Source organism: Amphiura filiformis, chromosome 3, assembly GCF_039555335.1.
Source record: "Amphiura filiformis chromosome 3, Afil_fr2py, whole genome shotgun sequence".
NCBI lineage: Eukaryota > Metazoa > Echinodermata > Ophiuroidea > Amphilepidida > Amphiuridae > Amphiura > Amphiura filiformis.
The window spans coordinates 77504095-77524926 of NC_092630.1; the positions used below are offsets into that span (position 1 = coordinate 77504095).

The window sequence follows — 20832 nt, forward strand, 5'->3', positions numbered from 1 at the left end:
TTAGCGCAATTATGTATTCTATTTGCAATTATGCAATTTTCAAATTATCAGTAATGTTCATGTTAGCGCAATTATTATCAAATCTACTTTGCTATACTATTATGCAACTATGAACCACATTTTGAAATTAGTGCAATATATGAAGTTAACGTTGCAATTATGCCACTTTTACAATGCTTCATGATAATAGCGCAATTATACAATTATGAAATCACTTGTTGAAATTAGCTCAATTATAAAGCCTATACTTTGCTATTTTGCAATTATCAACAACATTTTGAAATTAGCGCAATTATGACCTAAACATTGCAATTATGCAACTTTCAAAATGCTCAATGATAATAACGCAATTATGCAATTACCGTATGAAATCCCTTTTGAAATTAGCACAATTATGAAGCCTACTTTGCTATTTTGCAATTATCAACTATATTTGAAATTAACGCAATTATCAACTAAACGTTACAAAAATGCAACTTTTAAAATGCTTAATGATAATAGCGCAATTATGCAATTATGAAATCACTTGTTGAAATTAGCGCAATTATGAAGCCTACTTTGCTAATTTGCAATTATCAACCACATTTTGAAATTAGCGCAATTATCAACTAAATGTTGTATATAATTATTCAACTTTCAAAATGATAATAGCGCAATTAATGCAATTATGAAATCACTTGTTGAAAGTCGCGCAATTATGAAGCCCACTTTGCTATTTTGCAATTATCAACTATATTTTGAAATTAACGCAATTATCAACTAAACGTTACAAAAATGCAACTTTTAAAATGCTTAATGATAATAGCGCAATTATGCAATTATGAAATCACTTGTTGAAATTAGCGCATCATATCAAATTTTTACTGAATTTAGCACCAAAAAAGCAAACTCTCAAATAGCTATACATATTACCATGTACTATTAAGGGAAGGGGTATGAACGTTTAGACAGTATTTATTGTGGGACATTAGAGCACATCAGACATATCGAATTGCATTCTGAATACGAAGAATGGCCTTCTGATATCAAATAATTTTGATTTTTTGAAATTCGCAATGTAATAGGGGCCTACACATTTTATGGCAAATCATTAAAAATTGATATTTTGATATTTAACAGTACTCGAAGTAAACTTTATAAATCTGATGATTTCTACCTAAAGTGTATGTAGGTGGGATGAAAAGCCGACGATCAATTGAAAATTTTGACCTTTCATAGTGAAGATATGGATTTTTTTCCCAAAACACCAAAAAAGATTAGGTCTTTTTGGGAAAAAATCCATATCTTCAATATGAAAGGTCAAAATTTTCAATTGATCGTCGGCTTTTCCTCCCAGCTACATACACTTTAAGACTATATCATTAAATTTACTTCGAGGACTGTTACCGTATATCTCCAAAATGTGAAAAATATCAAATTTTAATAATTTGTCATACAATTTGTATTATATCGTGAATTTCATAAAATGAAAATTATTTGATATCAGAAAGACATTCTTCGTATTCAAAATGCAATTCGATAGGTCTGATGTGCTCTCATGTCCCACAAAAAATGCTGTCGAAACGCTCTAAACGCTCCTTCCAGTTCCCTTAACAATGCACAACACGCAATAAAGTTAAATACATTTTAACCTGGAAATGCGACGAGTTGCGACGAGTTGCGGCAAAAGTAATCGATATATCGGCATCGCAAAGCAACGCATCGCAAATGCGGTGGTAGTATGAACGAACCTTAAGGCCTATAGGCCTAAGCAAAAATGTCAAAGCCGGGTGTGGTCAGTTTTTTTGGCCACACATGGGTCAAAAACTAAGTGCTTCGATTTCAACAAAATTGGTAGGGCATAGGCCTACAGCCAAACAATGAATAATGAAAGAATCGCCTCATCACTTAACAAAAATATGTGACTGGAAACCTAGACTATGGGCCTAAAGGTTTGGAAATTAAGAACCTCAAAATGTGGAATTTGTGGGGCTGATATTTTGGCGCAGGCCCGGGGGAAGCTATTGTTTATAGCAGGTCGATGGGTGTGTGTGTGGGGGGGGGGTCATTGCGTAAAAACAAAATGAAAAAGGGGGTCATTGGGTATAATATTTTGAAAAGGGGGTCAACGGGTAATATTTTCTTGTTCCAAATTTACAACACAAATTTGCTGAAAGAGCATTTGAAAGTTTCCGCATTATTTTGTGGCATTTTGTCTTTGATGATAGGCCCTACAATTCTAGAAAAGAGGGGGTCATTGGGTTTTTATACTCTTTGTTTTGGGTACTCTTTGTTTTGGGTACTCTTTGTTTTGGATACTCTATTGTTATACCCTTCGTGATTTAATTTGATTATTTATCATCTACAAAGTTACTACATAATGAGTGATGACCTTTTCGGGAATCCCCTCTCATTCATCAAGTTGATTAAAAACAAATTGTATCATTTTTAATTTTGTATAGGGATCCCATTTCTAGAATGTTCATTGTGTTGGAATTCACCATGCCGAGGAAGTGATGTACCGTCAATGTCAATGTTAATCATTGTTCTTGGGAATTTCCCAGATTACATCAGATGTGAATGAAGTAGGCTTAATTGGTTAATGGGACTTTTGTGTTTGATGATATAACTTATAAGCAAATGTAGGCTATACATAGGCCTACAGTTGATTAGACTTTATTTCAACACGGAAAGCCCAATTCAACAAAAGTTGTTCTTCCTTGGGGCCGTGCATATACAAACATACATGTACAAAATAATAAACAATTACAAAAGCTTATATTATCTAGACTTACACATACAAAAATGTATTACAAACTCAAAATGATTAATTGTCAAAAGCCAAAATGATACTTATGGTTACATACTTACCATGCTTACAGGCATGGCTTTATGATTTTTTAAGATTATTTTTGAAAGTATACAATGTTGGAGAATTTTGGATATTATTTTCTAGTTCATTCCAGCTTACAGCACCTCTATGACAGACTGCGCTTTTTGTACTCGGTTCTTGGCAGGGGAATAGTTACATTACTTTGGCTTTGACGAAAATTATAGCTATTGTTTTAAGGAGGTGCAAGATGATTTAAGATTTTGTAGGTTAGAATTAAACAATTTGAGTTTTGTCTGTCTATTAATGGTTTCCAATGTTGAGTGTTGTTGTGGACTAGCTTGTGCTTACATTCCATTTCCTTCAAAGAATTAAGGAAATTGCAAAACCATAAATATTTTATGTAGTCAAGGAACTACAACCAGTAGGCCTAATAGTAATATCGGAAAACATATAAACCAAATTCAAATTTGTCCGAAATCGTAGGCTTTATAGGCCTATTATATATTAGTAAGCCTAGGCCATGTTTCGGGCTATATACTTGGATTTGTGTTCAACTTAGCTGGGCTAACGGTTTAGGTAGGGGCTGTGCAATAATTATGAGCCCTGGGGAAGAAATTCGCAATGTAATACACATTTTATGGCAAATCATTAAAAATTGATATTTTTGATATTTAACAGTATAGGCCTACTCGAAGTAAACTTTATAAATCTGATGATTTATACTTAAAGTGTATGTAGGTGGGATGAAAAGCCGACGATCAATTGAAAATTTGGACTTTCGTATTGAAGATATGGATTTTTTGCCCAAAACACCAAAAAAAATTAGGTCTTTTGGGGCAAAAATTCATATCCTCAATAGCTTTCAATATGAAAGGTCAAAATTTTCAATTGATCGTGGGCTTTTCCTCCCAGCTACATATCATTATAGATTAAAATTTACTTCGAGGACTGTTTATATATTAAAAATGTGAAAAATATCAAATTTTAATAATTTGTCATAAAATTTGTATTATATCGTGAATTTCAAAAATGAAATTATTTGATATTAGAAAGACATTCTTCGTATTCAGAATGCAATTCATTCGATATGTCTAATGTCCCGGTCTATAAATGTGCTCTCATGTCCCACAAAAAAATACTGTCGAGACGCTCAAAACGCTCATTCCAGATCAGATTTAATTTAATCATGAAATTTATGCAAATTAATGCGCTAGTTTGGTGTTCACGGTTGACCGACTTTAAACATGTAGGCTTAATATCATATACAATAACTATTATAATGATTATTCATCATGATGAGTCTTCCCGGTGAGTCTTGGTCCATCGCCAGTTTTTCAGCGCAGATTCACAGCCCCCCTGCAGTGCAGATGATTTTTTTAGGGACGCAACATTATATATCATATGGGGGGGGGGGGGTTGCAAACTCCCAAACGCAAAATCGGAATCAACTGACATTTTGGGAATAAGCTTTTTTCGTGGATAGATCTACTGAAAATTTTTATAAAAAGAGGATGCTAGGATCACGAAATCCTCCTTTAACAATTTATTTTTGGATTTGTGAAACAAACGATCTGCCCCCCCCTTAAATGACAAACATAGGGCCTACCCTTAGGGACCGTTCACAAACACTTGTAAGGGGGGCCTGATACAAAACAATTTCATCGCAGAAATTTTTCGCCCCCCCCTTTATACAGACCTCAAAAATTTCAGGCCCCCCCTTTTTGACATGAAAATTATGGGTCAACCCCATAGCAGAGACCCCATAGAAAAGCATACCGTATAAACTAAATTTTTCCAGGAAAATTTGTGGTCATTTTTCAGCCCCCCCTAGAAGGGTCAAAAATTTTCAGGGCCCGCTTTTTGCAGCAGTCCCCCTAACAAGTGTTTGTGAACGGTCCCTTATTTCACAAAAAAAATACTTGATTGAATATTGATTGACTTTTAAAAAAACATATAGGCCTATACTTACGGCCTAAGTCAAAATTACTTCACTTTTTTGACCTACAAACACAATAAATCCGTCTGATTCCATTTAGGCCTAGGTGTGTAGGCCTAAGCGATTAGGCCTAATAGGCCTAATATGCCAATGTTTTGTTTTCTGGTCCGATAGAGGTGGAGCAATTTTTGTTTGATTGTGAGTCTTTTTTTTATTTCGAAATTAGCCAGTTCCCCCCCGCTCTATTAAAATAATGGTGCGTCTCTTACTCAATAATACAATATATATGATTCACTTTGAATCGGCTGATTCGATTTTCTACGATATTGTTGTCACGAGAGCCTCATTTGATGGCACGTGAATATCATGTTTACACTCCTATGCAAATTTATGAATGACGTTAAATGCTGCGTATTGTTAGGTCAAAGGTCATAAACTGACCAATAGAATTGCTAGAAATCGACTAGCCTGAGTCCCTCGGCCCCGATCTCGAAACAATCAACATGGCGGAATAAAATGGCCGTTTCTCGATTCGGGGCCTGAGAACGAACCGTGCAAAAAAGTGGGGCGATTAATTCTTTTGTATTGTATTGTTTTCACGACGAAAACACGTCGGGCGTGCGCAGTAGCTCAATCAATGACGTAGAAACTAGCTCAAACTCATCAGCAGTATTATCGTTGACGCCTGCGCAATACTTGTTGTACGGCCAGTTAGGGCTTGTAGAAGAGATGATACGTGATTAATTATTCATGAAATTAATTTTTTTTGTGAAATCAGAGCAGAGAGATGCCATCAGCTTGTCTGTGTGAAAGTGCATAGAAAAAACAACAAAATTTGTTTAATTTCAAACCTGATTGTCAATGCTGAAACTTTGGCTGGAGAAGTTGAAGGTGACGTTGCTAGTTATCTTTTAGACCGTTTATCTGAAGTCATGGGTTATTTTAGAGCAAAATAGGAGGCATTTTTGTGCCATGAAAACGGCGATCGGTATTTTCTAGTTTGCAATTCATGAATTGTATGTACACTGTCAACAAGCAGCCAGATAAATTCAACTATACGGATTGTATACACACCGTAATTTGTATGTTATTCATTGATCAGTGTAGCCTAGGCACCGGCTAAGCATGTAAGTACTACAGAAAGCTACTAAGTCATGCACGGTCTCAAGACAGACAAAGAAATTCATTGTCGTGATGGTCATGAATGATCATGATGAGTGCATACCATGGCATGATAGGCATGTAGGGCCTAGGCTACGGCATACATGTCATGTACATCAGATTCAGACATGCATAATTGACAGATATGCTGCACGAAGAGCTAATGTTGTCATGTTCTTGAACCCGCCCGGGTCTTCGATGTCATAATCAAACCATGAACAGTGTGACCGTGATGGTGCTGGTTTACAAATTTAAATTACGATGTCATAGTGTATGTCAAGTCTGTATCAGCGTATGCTTGTCATTGCACTCGACACTGTCAGTCCCGCTGTCAATACATTGTAACTTGCCTCACCGAGAACTGTGCTGTGCAACGGCACGACTCCTACATCAGACGCTGCACTGCACTTGAAATCGAATGGATGGTATTCTTCATGTTAAAAAACTGGTAAGTTCATGTCTTCATGCCAAATCATGGGTTGGATCTCAAGACTCAATTTTACAAATTGACAATTAGTGACAAAGACTCGATCCAAAAACGGAGTCCCACAATTTTGACTAGGCCTATCATGCTTAGGCTCGGGCTTCATGGCTTAGGTTTAGCCACAAAGTATTCAAATGTGAGTAAGCCTAGAAGAATGATAGGCCTAGCCTGTCATGGTATGTTTTGCATGAATGTAGGACAAAATACTGGCCATGCTAGGCCTAGTATTATGCTAGTAGTACCATGACTATGTACGGTACATGTAATCCTATTTACCTAACTTTTTCCAAGTCTACGGCTGGGCCTTGTACGCATTTCTCCATTTAGGCATTACACTTACCGTAGTCTATGGCTGGGCCCTCATGCATCGTACCATCAGGGCATTATACTTGCCGTAGTCTACGTCTACGCACCCCCACATTATTCTAAGATTGGACCTATTATACACACATCGTATCGTTATGTATGCACGGTGTTACACTTGCATGACTTGCTGTAGTCTACAAGTAAGTTGTAAGTTGCATAACATTGTGACGTAAGTTACGCAACGTAAGTTATGTTTGTAAGTTACGTTGGGTCACTTAACAATGCAAAGCAATGTAAGTTACGCAACGTAAGTTACGCTTGTAACGTAAGTTATGTTGCGAGATTAACAACGCAACGTAAGTTATGTTGCATAACGTAAGTTACGCTTGCGTAACTTAACAACGCAATGCAACGTAGTTACGCAACGTAAGTTACGCAACGTAAGTTGCGTTACGCTGCGCTATGTGAAATTAACAACGCAACGTAAGTTACGCCACGTAAGTTGTGTGACGTAAGTTGCGGAACGTGGGTTACGCAATGTAAGTTATTCAACGTGAAGTTACGCTATGCGTAACTTAACAACCAACGCAACGTAAATTGCGCAACGCAACATAAGTTACGCAACGTAAAGGGGTGTCACGCTATGTAAATTAACAACGCAATGTAAGTTACGCGCGTAAGTTACGCCACGTAAGTTGTGTGACGTAAGTTGCGTAACATTGTGACTACCGTGCGTAACACTATATATACTGACTACCAATCCCGCACCGTAGTCCTAGGCCCACTCCCAACTGCACATTTATACATGACTTACAAACGGTATAATCTAAGTAAATTTTTTATGACCCCCTATCGTGGGCTAATTTTTTTTACGACTCCCTTATCTCGAGTCGAAAAGTTTTATGACCCCCTCCCACCTACACAGACTGACGACAAATTATTCATCACCGGAACTAGTAAGGCGCGAGGCATGCAAAACTTAAATGTGAAGAAAGTGTGTGGAGCGTGTTAAAATTTTGATCGTAGGGTTAAAAAAGCGTAAAGAAGGTGCGCGGGCGGGCAAAAAATTTGAATTGTATATTATTTTGAATTAACTAAAGATTGTACGTACATTTTGAGCGTAAATTGAAAGAATGCACGCGCAGCTTGGGCAAATTTTGTGTCATCAGCCTTCTATTCTATTTTAGGGTAAAAATTATAACCCCCCCTATTTTTGGTCTAAAAATTCTATGATCCCCAGTATATTCATGACCCACCCCCCTTTCGAAGAAAATGACAGCCCCCTAATATAAACAAACACACTGGTCATAGAAACAAAATACACGTGAATCAAGTTGAACAATTAATAAAATAAACAGTAAAAAAAGTGAAATATTGTATAACAATCAATATATTTTTTTTTTCCAATTTCCCACGTTCGTATTAAATGAAGAAGGAAAAAGGAAAAACAATGCATATTTTGCAAGTCAAAGAGCTAAAGCATGAGGAGACGAGTGACAACTCAAAAATGCATGGAAAACGGCCTGGAAAATGATGTGTGAAATTAGAATGAATAAATATTCAGGCAGTACAAATTTGTTTATTTATTTATAATTTCATGTCAAATGTCATGATTATAGTAAACAATGCAAATATTTCATTCATAATAAATTATAACATCCTTAAAAGGAGATGCTGTGACCACGTGATAAGAACTAATTAATTATTCATGAGCTAATAAATGCTCCAATTTTCGAACGCAATCGTTACCAGTCCTCACCTGCAAGCACAACCCGATGACCGTGCGTAAGCAGTTGAAGGACTGGTGGATCAAGTCTAGAAATCGACAACGCCTCAGATCGTACGATAGATGTCATCTTAATCTTATGATGATGTGTTTATTTTGATTCGCAACCAGAATAGTTTTCTTGATGCAATATTAAGTTGATGCGACCTATATTTTCATTTTTACGACGCTGTTTTGAATAAACAAAGTACTGAATATATGCGGAAGGTAAGGCTTGTAATGCGAATGAGTTAGAACATGTGGAATGAGTGAAGCTAATAAGCTTACCGATCATGCACATGCATGATCGATGATCTCGATCATGTCGATCCGATATCCGGCATGTCCGGCACGAAAAAATATTTAAATGTAAATCATTCATATCCGTCTTTAATTTTAAAAACTAAGAAAGTTATTAAATGATGCCGGCCAGTAAGGTAAGATCTGCTTGTTACTAGTATGATTTACGAGAACCCGTATCCGTTAGGAATACGATTTAATATTTTATCATCATGAATGACATGATCATGCAATAACCAATTACAGTTTACAGTTTATACACTCCCATGCATGCATGTCATCCATCCATGGACGCGGGTAAACACTCAGACTCGTCAGTTCCAATAATTGAAACTCCCGGCTCCGATAGTCCGAATAATCAGTCCCAGAACAAAATATTAATTTCTGACATGATCGTGTTCTGGGTCTGAACTGTTTCCATGTGAAATCTTGATGGCAAATTGGACAAAAGAAGCACATGGTTCTACATGACAGCCTTTTAATCTATTCATAATCGCGTTACGTGAATCACGCTATTGTGGACCATCCTTCTGATACTTGAGTGTTTGGACAAGCGGAACAATCTTTTGTCTACCTCTCTGTTTGTAAACAGACGAGGAGGTCAAAATTGTCATCCTTGCCGAATAGGAAAGTCAGCGTAATAGTACGGCACTAGTGCTGTGTATCAGTATGTGTATAATGTGCATTCGCATATACATACTTTATAGCCGTCGGTACGAAGAAAATGTTGCTCCATAAATCAAATGACTGAAAATTACATATATATTTGTAATCATTTTTCATCACAAAATATGATGAAAGCACAGGTAAGCAATTAATGTATGAATATTATGGAGAGGTCAAACTGTTTCTTAATTATTGTCAATCATGCAAGATTAATATTTTGCAACATTTATAATGAAAACAATTACCCGTAAGCACCCGGGTGTAAGCCCACCTTCGGCTATAAGACCACCCCCTATTTTTCAAAACATTCTGGGAACAAGGGTACACTCAGGTATATATAAGCCCAGTACTAAATTTTGGACAATCAATGCTTTGCTCTCATATTTAAGAACAAATATAAAAATATCAGTTGATAATTAACATTCCACAATTACAATTTTAAGAAATTGACATAGAAGATAGAAATTACTGGTACATTGGGCGTATACAAATGGGGGTGATTGTTCTTATTTTTAAATTCAAGCACTAGCCCTTCCCCGGTTATAAGCCCACCCCCATTTTTGAAGTGAAATCTGCCATCTAGGGGGGTGGGCTTATACCCGAGTGGTTACAGTAACACTGAAGACAATGGCACCTGCTACAACTTGAGAACAAGTCCTAAAACGTTCGAAATTTGTAGTTACTACAACTATTACTGAGTAACACTACACTTGATTGAGAAACTGACGATCCTGACTTTTAGACCACCCTCACTATATAAGGAGTAACTTTTTACTTTTGCATCAAGGTTTAGTTTTGCATCATGGTTAAAAAGTTGCCAAACACTTTCGAGTCTCGGTTAATGTATTGGAAGGAGGGCAGGGCTTCGAAAATAAGGGAAATTTATGGGGTAAAAAACAAAGTCAAAACAACTTTTTGAAAACAAAATGACCCATTTTCTTGGGATTTTTTTGTCTCAAAAAACAATTTTGAAGTAATCGTAAAAGCAAGAAACGTACCTTTATAAAATCAGCATCACTTCTGTCACATGAAAAGATGATATAGATGAGTGAAAAGTTGCAGGAAATTTGAGAAATATGGAAATTTTCTCAGTCTCCAGATAAATACATCACGTTTTTTGAGAAATTCACCAAATCACCATCTTGAATAAATGCAGAATTGCATCACAAGGTAAAAAGATGTAAAATGTGCTTGAAAATGCATGATTCACTAGCGTAAATTACCATCAAAACGTGTGTATATCATGCGCTCATGCTACTTGAAACCTTCGGAGTTGGTATCACCGGTTTTACATCAAGCTCTTTTACATCAAAAACAGCTAAAAAATGTGAATTCTAGAACAAAACAAAGCTTGTTCAACGGAATGATGCAGTTGAAAAAGTTTAACCTTGTTGAGAAAGTTTAATTTGATAGATTAGCAGTTTTAACCCTATACCTATTATCTCGGGTGGTTTAAAAGTCAGGATCTTCTATTTACTATTTTAGGGGCTGTGCAATAATTATGTGTAGCCCCAGTGGTGAATTCTCAAAATGGTCTACCAAAATTGCTTGCCCCCCCTGCTTTGGCTGTTCCAAAAATCTTTGCCCCCCCCCTGACATGCCAAAAACTTTTGCCACCCCCCTTTACACATGTTAGATTTTAGGGATCCTGAATTTTAAACCTCAAATAATGTCTTATCATATGCGAGCACAGTCTCAAGTGGCTTGGGATATATCTTTAATCTTCATGCAGATTGGTTGGAGCATTTGAGCTCCCTTGATTAGAAAAATACAGATTTCCTGTAAGCCTTAAAACATTTTCTCAACATAATGCCTCCGTTTTGCTTCTTTATACCAAATCTCTCATACATGACCCTGTTAGTATGTGCAAGAAGGTTCTTACTTGGCATCCATTGTAAAATGGAACCTGAGAATCAAGAGCAAGTGATAAAAAATTTAAATGCCAGAAATATAATGCTTGAAATTACTTTGATCAAGAAATTGATGTACTGGTACAACTTAAGCTCAATAATTACATGTATATGTTTTCTTTCTTTTACAGATTATGAAATTTCATATCAAATTAGTCTCAATCTACTAGTACTACACAACTAAGACAATGCAAGCACAGGCCTACAGAAGTGCCAGGCAGCTGCCCTGGGCTGCAAATAAGGGCCACAATGTACACTCAGGAATGCCAGTAGCCAGCAGGCGCCAGTTACACATTGCTGCAAATTACAACAAATCATTACTCATGAAACCATCTCCAGGTCTCAATAGCAGAGGGTCAGTCATGTTGTGGCTAAATAGATCCAATTATAAAATAGCTGGAAACATAGCACACTTCAAAGACAATGTCAGGTGCTTTTCTTCTAAAAAGAACAAATATTGTTTAAAACGACTTGTAAATAGAAAGAAGGCAAGTGGGTTTGACTCTGTTAAAGATGTTATGTCTGGAGCAAATGAAGCTGTACAGCAAAGGGCAACAGTTTATCATGCCAAGATGTTACAAGCTGTGTTTGCAATGAATGGAGAATCAGCACCTATCTCAGGCAAGATGGTTGGCTCCAGAACACATGTTGCTCTAGCATCATTTACAGGGGGAAATCAAGATGAAACAAAATTAGCTGAGGAAAAAACAGTTGTTAGTAAATCCGCAGAGTCTTACACCGCTGATATACAAGTCACCTCAGACAATTCTGTCTTACCGTTATCTGGTGTTGCTGGTCCAGATGTTAATGGAACAAGACTAAGAGCTTGGCATAGAATCTCAGGTGCAGTTAGAAGGATTCCATCTCCAAATTGGGGAAAGATCAACTTGAATGTTATACCCCTTGTTTCAAGAGTACAAGAAGATAGTAACTCAAAGTCAACAGAGATTGATGATGATGGTAAAAGTTCATCAGAGACTATTAGTCATGAACAAGATGCTGGATTGCCCAGAGAGAAGGTAACCCTAGACTCTGATAAACATCATTCCGTAGTACATACAAATAGTGCTGGTGGATTTGATTGCGACACAACTGTATCAGAAATTAAGGTGTCACCACCAAAGTATGGAGTCACAGGGTCAACTCTACAAGCAAATACCACCATTGCAGCTGAAGAATTATCACACCAAGATTCCAATTTCTATCAGAGAATGACAGCCCTCCGTGGAAAGCTACCACCCCTTAGTGTCCCTTCATCTGTATCAGACAGATTGCCAAATTTATCTGAAACCACATCCAAAGTAAGGCAGAGAGTTAGCTCTGTAAATCTACCAAAATGGAAACAATCAGAAAAGGTGAGCAGCCCAGATGGCAAAGGAGACTTTGACTTGGACTCTCCGCATCTCATGGTAGATACTCATCATCATATACACAAGGAGAAGGGCTCAAAGGAAGAATACAAGAGTGATGCTATTATTGTAGCAGAGCAACTGTTAGAACATACCGAGCCTATTGAGGTGAAGAAGACCACACCTGCAAAGAAAACAAAGACTGTTTTGAAACCAGTAAGCAAATTGTTTTTGTAACTTAAAAGTCATATACTGATACTGTAGTCTGTCCACATAAAAGTACAAACCAAATCTGTGGCATAGGGGGGTCGATGCTTTGCGTCACACATACTGTGTGTTAAAAAGTGTGACACGTAAAGAGTGTGGTGCGCTTCATTGGCAAATGCAAATCACGCAGCAGTTGTCGTGCCAAAGAAGCATTTACACACGCATTGCACTGAAATAATTATTCTCATACCTCCAGTGTCCGAGGCCTATTTACTTTGTACTTCTATGTGGACAGACTATAGTATCAAATCTTGAATGTTTGTTCTGTTTTTGTTTTCTTTCTCTTGAGCATTAAAGTAGATGAAATATTAGTTTGCAAACAAGTCCAGTAAAACTTGGATACAATTACAACTAAGAGCTTTCCCCATATTTACATACAAATGGTAGGCCTATCTTTGATGATGGCTAAGTTCTTAGCTTATGCAGGTTATGTTTCAACAATTTATGGAATAGAAAGGGAATTATGCGCCTTCTCTGCTACCATTAATTCTTAATCTGACCAAGACGCCGTGATAGAATTCCTTAATAATGTCCTAGAACTGTGTAATAGTATTATTGTCATGATTTATGTGTGATAACCAAATCTGTATTATTCATAATACTGTACTAAAGTTAATTTTCTTTTTCCCTTTGTAGGTTGTTTCCAAAGCTAGTATAGACAGCAGGACCAAGACCTTAGCCACAGGTATCAAGATGTCTGAATCCAATTCTTCTTGCCTTATTAAACTGGAGAGACTTTGCAATCATCTTGTGCAATATCCTGAATCCACACAGATAGCAACACAGGTATGCAATATTATAAACGAGAAACATGACATCCTATGCTGCTCTGTGTAATGGCACCGTCAGCCATGGTGAGAAATCAGGGGGTAGTAGGTTCCTATCTGATTATGCAGAGAAACAAACAGGGCAAAATTATGTGTCAACTCTTATCATAACTACTTATGTCGTCCTTTCAATACAAGCAGTGTGTCATGCCATGAAGTATTTAAAATCGATTCCAGGGAAAACATGAATACTCCCAAATTGTCCTTCATATCTGAGCAAATATGGCAGGGAATCCAAACCTTCAAATTTAGCAGACAAGGGACAGTCTTCAGTGAACAGCTCTTTTCAGAGCCATCAGTAGGCAAGGGGCAGCCTACATGTCTGATTCTTAGGTACATTGTCCTGACGTAAAGCTTGACAGTTCTTAACTTGTCCGATGGCGAAACCCACTAATTGTTATGAACTCCGCTTTCTCCGTTCTCATTTATCTATTGCTGTGATTTGTATAGATTAAGTATACAATTACAAGTACAATAAAAAGCAATAAAAAGATTGATCATTTATAGAATCAATATGGAGTAGTTTTTGTTAAAATCAAAGGTCATATCTTAGCATGCATTTGTATCAAACATGCATTTTACTTGGCATTTTAGGGTGACTCTTGTTTTGAAAACTTCCAATCATGTTATTTTGTTGACTCCATAGGAAAAGCTGATTCCATGTTTGCTGCAGCTTCGTATTCAGGCAGCAAAGGACAAAGACTTTACAGAGCATATACACAAAACCCTTGCATTGCTTGGCCATGCAGACCCAGTCAAAGGACAAGGACTCAGGGTGCTGTCATTAGATGGAGGAGGATGCAGGTAAGTGATGATTACATTACCATGGAAACCCAGTCAAGACAATAGAATCAAGGCTCAGTGTTTCCATAACAAAATAGGACCTCCGACAACTTACGGACATACCATCTAAAGATGGCTTTGAAAACTCCAGGCTAATGATTTAGATTTAAATTGGAAATGCTCTTGTTGTATTTAAAAGTGCATGCTGTCCCTCATCAAGACTGAGTGACAATAAGTCCAAAATTGGTTCCTTCCAAAACTCTTCATAAACTTGTGAAACTGTATGAGGATTTATTTAGATTGTTGTAAGTGTATCAAATTATAGACTGATTGGTGCCAATATTTATATATTTCAGAGGTATTGTGGCAATTGAAGCACTAAGGGAGATCGAACGTCGCACTAAGCAAGACATCCGTGACATGTTTGACTATATGGTTGGGGTGAGCTCAGGGGCTGTGTTAGCGTATCTTCTAGCTTTTCTCAATGCATCATTAGACCAGTGTGAGGAGCTGTTTCGTGAGCTGGGGTATGAAGTATTTGAGAGGAATTCAATCGTAGGGACCAGCAAGCTTCTACTTAACCATGCTTATTATGATACGGATGGGTGGATTAAGATTCTGAAGTAAGTGGTTTAAATATAGTGTCATGTTGACATACTATCAGATAACATATCAAGAGGAAAATAATGTGTTATCGCTGGGCAAGAAGAACCTTCTATGTTATGTAACCATTGAAATCAAAAACCTCTGATGGAAATGTGGTCCCAGAAACCTTCATGTGCAAATTAATTAGCTCCAATCAAAAACACCCTATGTTCACTCTGCATATTTCAAACCAAGGCATGTGTTTTATAGAAGAGACTTCATCGAAGCCAAAAATTACATCGGAATTTCATTATGTCTTTATGTATTTTATATGTAATTGCAGTCAGTTGTGATACCATACAGGTGCCTATCCAAAGTTCCTCTTATAAACTGGGCCCAATTTTCTTATATCAGGTTTTTCCAGTCCAGCAATGCAATGTAAAGGAATCATCCTTAAGGTTTGATTTGCAATACCTGGGAGAATGAAAACGTACTTTGCCCTGCAATGTAATGTTATAAAACACCTAGAATTAATCTTTGAGTGTAGGTTTGTATACAATGTTGCAGACTTCATGAAAGTACTTCACTACTCATGTGTCAGTGCTGATGTTTTAACATATGCACTGACACATGCAAGACAAAATTACATGAAAAAGACAAAATTACATTGAAAGGCAATAAACAGGCCAACTACTGTACACACACTACCACTATGTTTATGTTTTACCTATAAATTACATAGTCCTTATATGTTTATGTTTTAATTACATAGTCACCATGCATTATCATTTAAAAGAGTATCAGAAAATAATTGACTAACATCCAATGAGTTCATGAAGAGGAGACAGTACTCCTGTGATGAATATCCAATGAAATATCCTGGATATGTACCATTATTGTAATAGAAATCACATGGAGGATTTTGATAGGAAATCAACCATTGACCAATATACTTTGTGGCACAAGGGTTACCAGTGTTTTCATTCAAGTCTGTCCACATGATTGATATAGCACTGTCCATTTCCTCATTTGTAGAACAAGGTCAATAAACACAGGAAATCTGTTTTTATCTTACAGGCAACATGCTAAGGGCGAAACGCCTTTGATTGATACAGCCAGGGATCCAAAGGCACCAAAGGTAAATCTGCAATAGCTTGATTCAAAATGAACTTAAGAGGTGATATATTTATTGCTGATATGAGCTTGCCTCCTATATTATAATATACAAAGCTTGTGTACAACCAAAGTTAGATTTTTTTTGTGGGGTGGGGTGATGTTGGAAATTTTTTTTAACGTTACAATGTTACATGAAAAAAGTGAGTTCCATGGACCATAATTGGGACCCTAAGACTACAATTATAAATCACCGGTATCGTATCCTAAGGTGAACATATAGATCTTCATTTGAATGCTTCCCATCAAACAATTTAATATTTTTGGTTTTTGGACACAACTAATATCATGTAGGATTCGATAGTAGTTGATTGCAACTTGTAAGTAATTAGGGATGATTTAATATGTTACATAAATATAGTTTGTGTGAAAATGTGACTATTCAACTAATGATACTTTGTGAAACACGTGTCCATTCTCACTTGATCTTAATTCTTTAATCACACAGGTCTCTGCCATAGCCAACAAGATCAATGTATCAAGCATCAAGAATTTCATGTTCAGGAATTACCATCTACCTGCAGGTGTTCAGTCTCAATACCAAGGCAGTGTTAGATACAGGTGCTGGGAAGCTCTTAGGGCATCATCTGCTGCACCAGGATACTTTGAAGAATTCAAACTGGATGAAAACGTGTTCCAGGTAATGAACTGTTTACTCCTAGAATATGTAGTCTGTGGTCTGAATCATGCGCTGACTGAATCATGAGATATAACACTAAGACCTACTTTAATAATTAAGTACTTCAAATTGCAGTATAGATTATCTGTTGTGTTACCGCCTAATTGCTGAATAGGCTATAGCAGGTAACTAGGTAGGGACAGTTTTACAGTGATTCATCACTATGTGGAAATCACAACAATATACTCCTCACTAAACAAGCAAATAAGTAACATTTAGCAAAGTGGGATGTTTTCTGTGATAGGTCAGTTCTATGAAATTTTCTACAGTTTTAAGATGTATGTCAACTCTAATATGGAATTCTATAATAATGATAAACTCTTTTTGACCAATTCCATATTTGTAGTCAATCTTTGAATATGAAGCACTATATTATTAATTTGTTATGTTCACTAATTGCAAGATCAGTACTTATCAATTATGTTTGTATCCATTCTATTCACAGGATGGTGGAGTGTTAACCAATAATCCCAGTGCTGTGGGTCTCCATGAGTGTCGTCTACTCTGGCCTAATACTCCTATCCAATGTGTGGTGTCCCTGGGAACAGGTCGCTATGATCCAACAGATATCGAGTATGGAACAGAATACAGCAGCTTGAAGAAGAAACTAGTGAAGATAATGCAGAGTGCTACAGAGACTGAATGTAAACACAATTATCATTATCACACTTAAAGACTTGAAATCACAGCAAAGATGTAAAAATAACTGAAGCTAGGATTAGCGAAAAAAAATTAAATACAGGTGGCAAAATACCTCAAAATACAGAACCACCTTTTTGGTGCATAGCAATTATACATTGCCATTAGTGTATTGTATGCTAAAAGTGTTCACTGCATGTTCATTCAAGGTCTATGAGTGGTCCCACAGAGAGTGGAGCAAGACACAGTATGTTGTGACTGAGCACAGGCTTGCATATAATGGAGAAACCCTAACATCATTAGTCTCATTTTGTTAGCTTTGCTGTGTGCCTCATCATATTGAGTGTACAGGTTTGGTATCATTTGAGATTACTTCACAGAGATATATCAGTATAACATCTGGATTAAGTAGTGGCAACAAGTAAATTTCTTTCTTGATTCACACTGAATTAAAGACTTGAACTAGGCACCGGAGTTTCGCGCGATCGCGCAAAAAGCGCAAAAAATCACGATTTTGGGGGTCCATCGCGATTTTGGTGGTCCAACATGAATTTTGAGAATTTTGCCAAACACACTACTTTTCAATGTAAATTCACCAATATTTACTGTTTACGTGAGTCCAGACCAGCACAATATCCTCCCCGGAAGCCCTTCCGTGATATGCAAATGTCCAATTTTTTTTTTTTTTTTTTACCATGTGTGGTAGTTAATTATTTACATTGATCGTGTGTATGAGTGACGTCATTATTCATTTGCATAATTGATTGAGCGAAGAAGGGTAGGATATAAGTCACAGAACGCACGCGAGATACTGAATCAGTTCATGACAAAAACAACATTTGGACGCCAAAAAGTACAGTTATGCATTAAAATGTTTATTGTACAGTAGTAGCTTTTCACATAAAATTTGCATTGTTCACATAATGTATCAACTTCATGGAGAGAAAACATCCGACTAGCACGCGGTGAAATAGGTGCAGAATTCGCATACTTGATTTACTTTCGAATTGCGTGTGACTTCATCAATGGATACAAAAAGTGGTGGAAAACGCATTTTCGCTTTTGACTTGAATTTTCGCTTTATAAAAACCGGCCGCGCATTTTGCCATTTTAAATCGCGCGAAACTCCGGTCGGTGCCTAGTCACTTGAACCATGCCTTGAATAATTTGGTAATAATCACAAGTCATTTGTTTTTTGCAGCTGTGCACACAATCCTTCAAGACCTTCTACCACCAGGAACCTACTTCCGGTTCAACCCCACCATCTCTGAAGACTTTGCTCTGGATGAAAGCAGACCAGACAAACTCAACCAGATGCAAACAGAAGCTCAAGATTACCTTTCCTACAACCAGAAAAAACTTGACCAAGTTTCTGAACAATTATGCTTACCAAAGACGCCATTTCAGACTGCGCAAGACTGGGTTAAACTACAGAAACTATTGTACACATGATAGTGTTGCCAAAATAACATCATTTGTATAGTACTCAAGCAAATGGTCATGTAATGATTGTGAGTCACCTGTTGTGTGTATTCATAAAGCCCACTGAGTTGTCTAATAGTTGTCAAGATAATTCTTCTTAGCATGATGCTGATGTGCACGACACAGCTGCTTCATCGCGTTGAAGCCTCTGCCTCCCCAAGAAGAAAATAGTATAGTTACACAACCTTCAGATCTATCTCATCTACATGTAATCCACTAGTTAATGTAGGTACAGGAATGCCTTTATCATAGTTTTGTTTCCACATCATATAACCTGAATTTGTCGTTTTCACAAACACAGGTAATATGCCGGTTTTATATTACATGACCATTTTGCTTCCGTAAGTTTACATGACAGTTTCTGAAACATAAGATCTTTTTTACTACAAGAGTAAATGTCATGTTCTTTGTATTAATCTCAGGCTAATTTTTGGATGTATTGAAACATCATGCTAACCACAACTCTAGATGCTAGAGTATTATACTCCCCATCAAAAACATTAGAATGCTGCAATGTGTAATATAGGTCTATTTATATTAGGTCATAGTGATATAGAAATGTTGTAAACATTATCCATACTTCTCTGGCCAGTACTGACACAGTTATGTTTTGAGTCACCAAGAAACAAAACACTGCAATCAAGTAGAATTCCTTTTGTGCGCAGTATTTGAAATTGATGTTTTTACACTCTTGATTTTTTTTTTGACAGAGTATAATGTACATGATTTGTCATACCATTTAATATGCAATTTAAATATTTATGTAAGTTATTTCTTTTTTGTAAACCAGTATCATGCAAGTTACTACTATTACATGGCTACACTAAATTCTAAATTCAGTTTGATGAATATAATGTATTTTGATGAGGAAGTGTTTCCTCTACAGGCTCATTTTTTCTCAAACTAAGAGTTATTTGTTGTCTTTGATATTTTTGTTTTTTGTAAGTTATTAGAATTTTGGAAATGCTTCATTACATTCTCAATGTTTGTGACTGTACAGATATTTTGCATTATAAATGAATTATGAGTTGGAGTCTGCATATAGCCCAGCAGTCTTAACTATGAAACAAGCACCTCTTCCTGCACCAACATTTGCAGATGCAATGATGGTTTGAAACAGTTACACAGAAATGATGCTACTTTTGATCATTGTAGGTTTAGGACTGATGGGAAGTATGTTCATCTAGAATCTAATACAAGTGTTGACATGTATGGACTCAATTATGTCCATCAACTGAATGTAATCCTGTCAGTGCTGGCCAATATTGATCTGTGACTGATTCCACTGATTGACTGAATGCAATCTGCTGGCCAATCGATCAAGTAGATACTACTGCTAACAGTCATGACTAGTTGACTACATATAATTTGGTTCACCTCAAGTTTGGTAGTGACATCAATGCTTCTTTGTGGTTGCGCTGCTAGCTTGCCAACAAAACGCTCATGTACGCGTGCGTGCACACTTAGGGCGTTTAACTTTACGCGCACGATTTGATACTGTGGCACGGGAAATATGCACATACGTCACTACCAAACATGCAGCAATATTAATCTCCTTATGCTATAGTTTTACATTATTCAAAATTATTATCATTAGTATTCACAGAAGGACTCTCGGAGTTGTCAAACCAACCTGCATACACTTTCCTATACCAATGAATATAAGACAAGTGGACTACTTACTCTGTTATTGTGTACAAGAAACAGG

General features: G+C 36.7%; 1 protein-coding gene across 1 annotated transcript; it reads left to right on the forward strand.

The window, feature by feature from the left end:
- The first annotated feature begins 8565 nt into the window (after positions 1 to 8565).
- On the forward strand, positions 8566 to 19952 carry LOC140149175 (uncharacterized). Its single transcript, XM_072171376.1, has 9 exons — positions 8566 to 8692; positions 11472 to 12905; positions 13593 to 13742; positions 14430 to 14587; positions 14923 to 15189; positions 16229 to 16289; positions 16773 to 16964; positions 17449 to 17647; positions 18844 to 19952. Exons 2-9 carry the CDS (start codon positions 11529 to 11531, stop codon positions 19092 to 19094), a joined length of 2655 nt encoding a protein of 884 aa, XP_072027477.1. The 5' UTR covers positions 8566 to 8692; positions 11472 to 11528; the 3' UTR covers positions 19095 to 19952.
- Positions 19953 to 20832: the final 880 nt, after the last annotated feature.

Excerpts from the sequence above, each read along its gene's own strand:
- LOC140149175 (XM_072171376.1), top strand. The coding sequence starts at position 11,529 with ATGCAAGCACAGGCCTACAGAAGTGCCAGGCAGCTGCCCTGGGCTGCA. Across the intron at positions 14,588-14,922 it reads TTAGATGGAGGAGGATGCAG|AGGTATTGTGGCAATTGAAG; the intron begins GTAAGTGATGAT and ends TATATATTTCAG. Across the intron at positions 15,190-16,228 it reads GGGTGGATTAAGATTCTGAA|GCAACATGCTAAGGGCGAAA; the intron begins GTAAGTGGTTTA and ends TTTATCTTACAG.